The 10,119-nt window shown below is 43.3% G+C and overlaps 1 protein-coding gene across 1 annotated transcript; it reads left to right on the top strand.

Moving 5' to 3' along the window:
- The first annotated feature begins 6,729 nt into the window (after nt 1–6,729).
- LOC130327238 (DNA damage-regulated autophagy modulator protein 1-like) lies at nt 6,730–8,229 on the top strand. The gene is made up of 2 exons (XM_056553406.1): nt 6,730–7,424; nt 7,511–8,229. Exons 1-2 carry the CDS (start codon nt 7,300–7,302, stop codon nt 8,109–8,111), a joined length of 726 nt encoding a protein of 241 aa, XP_056409381.1. The 5' UTR covers nt 6,730–7,299; the 3' UTR covers nt 8,112–8,229.
- Nucleotides 8,230–10,119: the final 1,890 nt, after the last annotated feature.

A 10,119-nucleotide genomic window follows, 5' to 3' on the forward strand; every position in this document is an offset into this window, starting at 1 on the left:
TTTTTTTGGGCTACCCTGTTTGGTAGTCTATGAGTTAGTGGTCAAATTCCACCCTCCATATATTGGTCTCTACTAGATATGTTTTTTTCTGCTTTTTTTGGGTCAAATCCCCATCATCTGAGACCGTACCTCTAAGGTCTGTTCATATTATGGCAGGATTTCTTTCCACTAAATTAAATCCAGATATTTTTCTGGCACAAGCCCAACATGTATTCTCAGCCAATGAATTACCACTGAATCAGATTGATATACAATCAGCTTTTCGTAATCTGCAAAAAACTTATAAAAAATACATTCGCTCCTGGTGGGAGATAGCGAGCTTAGAGACCTACCTCCAACAAAAGATAGTATATAGGGGTCTACGAATCAACATTTTGCCCAATTCACATCAGGAGGATAAGGAGTTTATACATGGGTGGCAACAACTTCTGACCGAAAATTCATTACGTATGCTTGATTATTTAGTAACATATGAAAAAAAGGCCTTTATTGCTGTCGGTGCTCATCTGGAGAGTCAGATTGAAGAAATACAAGCTTTCAAAAGCAATCCTGAATTCTCGAATTTGGAACAAAGGTTACAGAAACACATAGAAAATTTTCAATCAGATATTAAAGAAAGGAAACATAACAAATATATTAGAGACAGGAGAGACTTTGATACTGGTCAAATTTACATCAAAAGACCACAAAACAATTATATCAACCAATATACAGATATTTCGGAGTCTGAGATATCTGAATCTGACGAGACCTCAAACGTGCCCACACGAGCATTTAATCCGACAACGAAACCTAAATACAAAAACAAACGTAGAAATCCTAATAGACGTCCCTACCAAAAGGGCACCACAGCATACGCTCAAGGATCCACCCAGGGAAATCACTCTGTGAACCAGTTCCACAGTGCAGGAACTCATCCCCAAGTAACATGCCATCCTGGACCCTCCCAAAGAAATCCAGATGGGACAAACATGATGGGAGTACATCCCCAATCGACATGCTATTCTGGCACAACTCAAGGAAATTTAGAAGGGATAAATATGATGGGGGTCTCTCCCCCTGTGTCCACCTTCTCCTCCTCTACTCATTCTGTGCCTTTAGCCCAACAGCCAGTGGTGACCACAGCTGTCCCAATGATGACTACTGGAACACTAAATTTACCAACACCAGCAACTTTTTTAGGGGGAGGAGTCCAACTTCGAGACCGGGAGAAATGGGCTTATCCCTCCCAGTCGAGATAAAAAGGGATGAAATGCAGGTTATTAACCTGTCTTCTCATGAATTAACATCCTCTCAGACTGATATTTTAAAGAAAGGTCTATCATATGTCCCAACACCTTCCTATGACTCCTTCACCTGGATAAAAGACATAAACCTCTTCGCTAGAAAATTAGCCCTCCATAAGATGCATAAGAACAGAGAATCTAATCTGTCTACAAATAGGGAGCGTGATGAAAGAGCTATGTTGGATCTTGTAGATCTTCTAGAGGAGAATGACACAGGAGTCAGAAGGATGGAGCCCCCTTTTTCGGATTTAAGACCAAAGTCTAGGACCACACCACCCCTTAGCCAATATGGAAACATACAAACCTTTGTGGATATGGTTACGAATGACTTAGGGAAAATCAAGAATTCCAGTAGATCTCGGAATTTTACAGTGGCGGAGTCCAAGGCTTTAAAAGAATTGGAGCAAAATCAGCAAATTATTATAAAACCCTCTGACAAAGGAGGAAATGTCGTAATTATGAATAAGATTGATTACAAGAATATGGTATTGAGACTAATAAAGGACCCTTCCACCTATAAGAAATTAGACAACAATCCCACTGAGGTGTATGTGACGGAGCTTAAAACCATCTTGACAGATGCTAAGACAAACTGTTTGATAACAGAGGATGAATTCCGGGTTATGTTTAACCCTAAACCAACCATAGCTACTCTATATGCACTACCGAAGGTACATAAACAGAAAACCCCTATCCCTGGACGACCTATCGTTTCAGGGAATGAAAATTTGACAGAGGGGATAAGTGTGTATGTGGACCAGATTCTGGCCCCCTTTGTGGTGGCCCTCCCTTCGTACATCAAAGACACAGGAGATGCTGTCACTCGACTCCAGGAAATTTCTTTTCCGCCCCAAACCCTTATAGCAAGCCTCGATGTTGAGGCGCTATACACCAATATAAAGCATGATTTGGGCTTGGAGGCAGTTCGACACTTTCTATCCACAAGAGGCACACAATACACCAGTCACAATGAATTTGTTTTATGTTTACTTCATTTCCTTCTCACTCACAATTACTTTTTATTTGATGGCCACTTTTATTTACAATGTAAAGGCACCGCTATGGGCACTACTTGTGCACCTAATTTCGCTAATCTCTTTCTAGGGTGGTGGGAGGACACTATAGTTTTCTCTGACACCTTACACAAGTACACTAGTCACGTTTTATTTTGGGGTAGATTTATTGATGATATTTTATTATTTTGGGATGGCACTATCACCTTATTCAATGAGTTTGTCACGGCACTCAATCAAAATAATATAGGTATGCACTTTACACACGAAATACATGAAAACACTCTTAACTTCTTGGATCTAAAAATCACTCTGGACCCGAGTGGCAGTATTCATACAAAGATATTTAGGAAACCGACTTCCACCAATAGTTTCCTACAATGGAGAAGTCATCATCCGGTAGCCCTAAAGAGAGGCATCCCAGTTGGGCAATACTTGCGAGCGAGACGCAATTGCTCATCTAATGAAGCCTTTCTGGCAGAGAGCAAATTGCTATATCAGAGATTTATATCTCGAGGATATCCAAAGAAAGTTCTACATAGGGCTTTTGCCCGAGCTAGGGACACTCCGAGAAATGAATTACTCACCACTAACAAAAGATCTACGACAGTACCGGGGCAGAAGATTGTGAGATGTATAGGTACCTTTGATCAAAACAATCGCCGGGTAATGGACGTTTTGCGGAAATATTGGCCCATTTTGATGGCAGATTGCGATCTGAGAGAAGTACTTACCGACTATCCGTCTGTCACATTTAGACGAGGGAGAAACATTAGAGAGCACCTAGTAAAGAGCCACTACTCTGACCATGTGGAAGAAACGTGGTTGAGGTCCACCATTATTGGTTCCTATCCATGTGGAAGTTGCTCTTTTTGTCAGAGAGTCCCCAAAACAAAGGACTTTACGAATCCCATTGATGGACGAAGATATGTGATTAGGGAATTTATCAATTGTCAAACCTCCGGTATTGTCTATATAGCTCAATGTGGATGCCCTATGATTTATGTAGGAAAAACCACTCAACAGTTCAGAAGAAGGATCTCTCAGCATATAAGCACGATACGAACTAGAGCAGATACACCTCTAGCAAGACATTTTTGGTCCCACCATGGGGGGAATTGGTCCTGTTTGAGATTTTTTGGCTTGGCCAGACCACGCTTAGGACCAAGACGTGGCAATCTGGATAAAAAGCTTCTACAAGAAGAAGCTAAGTGGATTTACCGACTGAAATCTATGTCTCCTTTGGGCCTGAATGAAGGGTTCACCTTCAGCCCATTTATCTAATTAAGTTTACCTGCCTTAAATAAAATATAACACTATTTATAACAACCTATAATTATGGTATTTCATATACCTATTACGTGAGTGTCGCATTTAAGCCTTTTTTTTTGGTGTCACAGCTATCACACTTCCTCTGGGATGCAAATTTTCATTATCGAATTCTCCTCTCCTTTTTATCAGTCTACTGACTCATTTAGCTTGATTTACCAGAATCTCATCATATCTATTCACATAGATGAGATCAGAATAAACCTTTCCACTTTATTCCTTTGCCGAATAAATCCATAATATGTATAACAATATATACAATTCAGTCCATTAAGTCTGTTGAATTAAAAGTCTATACCAATCAATAGACATGAGTTTTCACTAAATTCTCTATGTTTTCGCGCATCTTTTCCGCGCATATGAAGGATTTCTAAGTTCTCGCGCAGATCGAGACGCGCAACCGGAAGTTTACTGTTAGCCGTCGGAGAACGGAGCATGCGCAGATGAGTCGAATTCGGCTCCTTCGTTCTATCACCTCGCGCACGAGATTCTGGCGCAGCACGTCATTGGCGATTTACCCTATGGGGATTCGCCGATGTACGTGCCAGTCAAGGCTCCGGAATTGCGATTGGGCACAAGAAACACAAACAGAGATTGGCTGATCCAATACAGAGATGTGGATTGGTCGATTTAAGTGTCACTTCTTAATACATGAGAGGCATTGGTGGAGAATTTATTATGTGTGAATCCCGACATCCTGTGACATCATTAAGGGAGGTATTATAACCCCCTGCACGGCGTTTTTTAACTCAGTGCCTATCTACCTCTTGATAACGCTGCTGAGGCAGTGAAACATGTCGAGGGGGGCCATGTTAAGTTTTTAACTTTGAGCTCCATTGTCCTACAATAGCGCTGAATGCAGGTGATCTGCAGGCACCTCTTCTCCGCTCCAGTGTTCATTCAATCCATAGACCAGTTGGTCCAATTTATATGCATATAGAATCTAACAAGTAGGACGATATGGTGCTCTATATTTTTAAAACACCATTAAGTGCGACCCGATTTCAATAAAGATTGCACTTTTAGATCCCAGCGGATGTCACACCTCCTGACACCTTCTGAAATGTCCTGATGTGAATGTCGGGATCAGCTGTTCTCATGGCTACAGAGCCAGGAGAACAGCTGATGCTGAGCCATAGGTATACATGGTATATCTACTGCCCAGCAAGAACTTACAGTGAGCCTGCAATGTGTATACAGTATACACATTGCTGGCTCACTTAACCCCTTGCTGAGCTGTGCGCTATGCGCAAGCCCAGCAAGGGAAGAGTGAACTTACACTGCTGGACAGTGTAGGTTAACCCTTTGGGCTAAATACACTATATACAGCTATCTATAGATAGCTGTATATAGTGTATACAGAAGACGAAGTCCACTTACTTCTCTCGAGTACCGGGCAGGTCCGTGTAGCTCCGCCCCCTAGTGATGATGTCATTAGGGGGTGGGGCTACAGAAGGGAACAAGGCTAGTTAATCTGAAGCTCTGTTCACATTGTCCGTTTTGTATAATGTGAACAGACCCTTCTGGCAGTGTCTACCCAGACAGGGAGACTCCAGCTGTTGCTAAACTACAACTCCCAGCATGCCCAGACAGCCAAAGGCTGTCTGGGCATGCTAGGAGTTGTAGTTTTGCACCAATTGGTGGCTCCCTGTTTGGGTAGACATTGCATCATGGGTGCTCTCCCCAGCGGACAGCGGCAAAAATGTCATAACCATTTTTTTTGTGTTTTTTTTCTTCTCGTTTCAGATCCGTGTATGCAGAGGATTACTGCGGATTCGATGGATTACGGTGGATTTTTTTTCCTTTTAATAAAACGGTTAACGAGGGCTGTGGGGTAGTGTTTTTTTTTTTAATAAAATAATTTTTCCAATGTGTTGTGTTTTTTTTTAATGAATTTCAGGGTTAGTAGTGGAAGCTGGTCTTATTGACTGAATCCATTACTAAGCCAGGGCTTAGCGCTAGCCCCAAAAACAGCTAGCGCTAACCCCCAATTATTACCCCGGTACCCACCGCCACAGGGGTGCCGGGAAGAGCCGGTACCAGCAGGCCCGGAGCGTCAAAAATGGTGCTCCTGGGCCTAGGCGGTAACAGGCTGGCGTTATTTAGGCTGGGGAGGGCCAGTAACAATGGTCCCCGCCCACCCTGGTAACGTCAGGCTGTTGCTGTTTGGTTGGTATTGTGCTGAGAATGAAAATACGGGGAACCCTATACGTTTTTTTTTTTTGTTTTTATTTAAATAGTTGTAGTTCTGTAACATCTGTCCCTTCAGATTTAGCAATTTTCATGAAATTTTTGAAAATTGCTTCTCTACTTTGAAGCCCTCTAATTTAAAAAAAAAAGCTAAAATATGTCCATTTTATGATGCCAACATAAAGTGAACATATTGTACTTGTGAAGAAAAATAAAATGTATTGTGAATATCAATTTTCCTTACAAGTAGAGAGCTTCAAAGTTAGAAAAATGCTAAATTTTCTAAATTTTCGTAAAATTTGGTGATTTTTCACCAAAAAAGGATGCAAGTAACGCCGAAAATTTACCACCAAAATAAAATAGAATATGTCACGAAAAAACAATCTCAGAATCAGAATATTCGGTAAAAGTGTTTTTGCGTTATTAATTCGTAAAGTGATGGTGGTCAGAATTGCGAAAAAGGGCTCAGTCCTTAAGGTGAAAAAGGGTTGCGTCCTTAAGGGGTTAAGAAACACCTTATTTTCTGTCCGCCAATGCAAAATTCTCTAATAGTTCCCCTCCCGAGACTAGACTCTGGATCCACCCCTGGTTGTGGTTAAACTTTACTTTTCTGGAAAAGTTTCTGAGTTGCCCATAGCAACCAATCAGATTGCTTCCTTCATTTTTCAGAGGCCTTTTCAAAAATGAAAGAAGCAATCTGATTGGTTGCTATGGGCATGTCAGCAGCTTTTCCACTGGTCAGGTTTTGATAACTCTCTCTCTATGGGGCAGATTCATCAAAACCAGTGTAGAGGAAGAGTTATGCAGTTGCCCATAGCAACCAATCAGATTGCTTCTTTCATTTTTGAAAAGACCTCTGAAAAATGAAGGAAGCAATCTGATTGGTTGCTTTGGGCAACTCAGAAACTTTTCCAGAAATGGAGGATGCTAACTTTTTGTATCTTATATGGAATTATTCCTATATTCATACATTTTGGAATCATCGATCTTATTGAAAAAAGGTATAACATTAAGATCGAACGAGACCCTTAGATGCTTATCCTTGGAGATGTCGGGGAGTCTATATATAAGAAAAGTTTAATTAGACTATTTCCTTATGCAAAGGTGCTGTCCGGGCATGCTGGGAGTTGTGGTTTTGCAGCGGTTGGGGGTTCACAGCTTAGAGACCACTGCTATAGAGGGTGCAAATGTATCCGAGCCCTGGAACTCAAATAATGTGAAATATGAGATGATCAAAATGGAGCCCCTGCACTAATTACTTGGGTTCTGGGGTCTGTAAGGTCCATAGTAGAAACATCAGGTTATGTCCATAGCAGATACTAAATCATGGCAGCTCTAAGAAACAAGCAGTCATCGTGACATCAGACATGTGATGTCATAGACAGCTGGAGTCCTGACATTCCACTGACAGCCGCCCGAGCCTTCATTCTGTAGATTGGTACAGTGCGATTAGCAACTTCTATTTCTTCTTCTTGACTGAGATGGAGCTAAAAGGTTTGGGGTTCGTCCCCCTTCTGTTGGCGTTTTGGTGTGCGGCCTGGCTTGCCACCAGCTACATCGTGACGGTCGTCCTCGGCCATGCCGCCTCGCCACTGATGCACATCAGGTAAGATAAACAAGCACAAGATTCTTATTTCATGGGTTGGGAGTGAGGAAATATCCATAATAACATTGGTTTCTTTTCCTTCACAGTGACGTGGGAAATTTTTTTCCCGAAAACATATTATTGAGAATTGGTTTCATAGGGACATCCATTGGCACTTTGGTACTAACCTTTCTTATTTATAAGTATATGGTTATGCATACTGAAGAGTTCAGGGGTCATCAGGTCCTGATCCAGAGGATCCTGCTCGCCATTGTGTGGGCCTCCTGTTTTGGTACAGCTGTCATGCATGTATTGTCCCCCGAAGAATATCCCAGGATACACTTTGTCAGCATGGTAATTTCCATTACATGTGAAGCCTTATACTACCTTGGGCAGTCCATCCAGATGTATAAATTACCAGGAGCAAACAAAGTCATCCGCCATAGTAGATGCACCTGCTGTGGCCTGGCTTTTACCTGCGCAATTTTCTACTTTGGATATAAAACATTACAGGAATTATTCTATGATGATGAAGACTGGGACGAGATCCGTGAAATCACCACCATAATCATCGAGTGGGTGATGCTTCTACTGATCCTGATAAACATCGTGACCTATTATTCCACCATGCAGAGGTTAATGTTAACCGTCTCCAGGAACAGCTGCAAACTCTCTCTTAGAGTAAGAATTGATGACTTCGGGGTGTAGACCACCACGTGGGCCATCAAGTGGACTTCTGGGAGAGATACTGCACAGGACACGGGAAAACCATAAAAAAAAATAATATGAGCTGGTAATATTACCTATACAAAAAAAATAAAAAACATAAAAGAAAAATATTGGTGTGTGACGTGTAATACCTACCGTATATACTCGAGTATAAGCCGAGTTTTTCTGCACCATTTTTCGTGCTGAAAATGCCCCCCTCGGCTTATACTCGAGTGATCTCTCCGCCTGTCAATCCCTTCTCAGTGGTCTTCAACCTGCGGACCTCCAGATTATGCAAAACTACAACTCCCAGCATGCCCGGGCATGCTGGGTGTTGTAGTTTTGAAACCTCTGGAGGTCCGCAGGTAGAAGACCACTGCGGCCTTCGTCATCATCCAGCCCCCTCCTTTTGTTTTGTACTCACCTCCCCTCGGTGGGAAGGAAGGGTTAGCTGGTTCGGGCCCTCTATGGTGCAGGGACCATCCGGTGGGGAGGGTTAGTCGTTGCGGGCTGTCCATTTTCACCAGGGGGCCCTCTTTTCCACGCTTCGGGTCCGGTCCCGGAGTAGTGACGTTGCCTTGATGACGACGCACAGGGACGTTCATGCACAATGTCCCTGTGCATCGTCGTCAGGGCAACGTCACTAGGACCAGCTCACCCTAACTTCCTGCCGAGGGGAGGCGAGTACAAAACAAAAAGGTGGGGGGGGGGGGCTGGATGATGACGAAGGCCGCAGTGGTCTTCTACCTGCGGACCTGCAGAGGTTTCAAAACTACAAATCCCAGCATGCCCGGACAGCCGATGGCTGTCTGGGCATGCTTGGAGTTGTAGTTTTGCAACATCTGGAGGCCCACCGGTTGAAGACCACTGATGAAGGGATTGACAGGCGGTGATGATGGAGGGGGGGGGGGGATGATGATGAAGGGGAGGGGGATGATGAAGAAGGCCACAGTGGTCTTCAACCTGCGGACCTCCAGAGGTTTCAAAACTACAACTACCAGCATACCCAGACAGCCGATGGCTGTCCGGGCATGCTGGGAGTTGTAGTTTTGCAACATCTGGAGGTCCACAGGTTGAAGACCACTAATGAAGGGATTGACAGGCGGTGATGATGCAGGGGGTGGGATGATGACGGGGGTCTGGATGATTACATGGGGGGTTGATGTATTTCCCACCCTAGGCTTACAGTCGAGTCAATAACTTTTCCTGGGTTTTTGAGGTGAAATTAGGGGCCTCGGCTTATATTCGGATTCGGGTCGGGTTAGAAAACCAGAATCAAATTCATCAGATTCTTTTCATTTGACCGAATGGAATGTTCTTCTTCCATTGTTTCCGATGGCAACTGTTAAAGTCGAGGTAGCTGTTTGCATCCACCTTCTCAAAATAGGTGGCAGTATGCAAACAGCCATCCGGAATATAGATATTTAAATCCAGGAACTCAGATTTTTGGGGGGACTGATGCAGCTCTGCCTTTGGCAATCTCTGGCTCTGCCATAGCGCTTTTTTTGAAGGGGCGTGTCGGCTGCCGCTTCGTCTGGTGGTCAACACGCGCTATCTGGCCAGAGAGCCAGGGCCCCGTACAGGAGATCGCGGGGGCCCCCAGCGGTCGGACCCCTCGCAATCTGAAACTTATCCCCTATCCTTGGGATAGGGGATTCTTTTCAGCACTGGACTACTCCTTTAATGGCCTCCAAAATGAAGTTCCTCTGATGTATGGGCATCAAGGGATCTTCCACTAAAAAAGATCACACAGCTTCCACTCCTCTGTCATGTGGTATATTGCTATATAATGAAGCAACATCTAGTGTTGCCCACATATAGTCCTCTTCCCGTATGATATCTCTCAATAGGGTTAATAAATGCCCTTTATCTCTGAGGTATGCTGGTAAAGAGACCACACATTTCTGTAACTGATGGTCTATATATTCAGATAAACATCAGGCAACTATCGGATAACAAGGTGATTTTTTTTTTCCGGTCTTTATGTAGGTAGAAAATAAAAATAAGG

Source organism: Hyla sarda, unplaced genomic scaffold (assembly GCF_029499605.1).
Source record: "Hyla sarda isolate aHylSar1 unplaced genomic scaffold, aHylSar1.hap1 scaffold_2947, whole genome shotgun sequence".
In the NCBI taxonomy this organism is placed as follows: Eukaryota; Metazoa; Chordata; class Amphibia; order Anura; family Hylidae; genus Hyla; species Hyla sarda.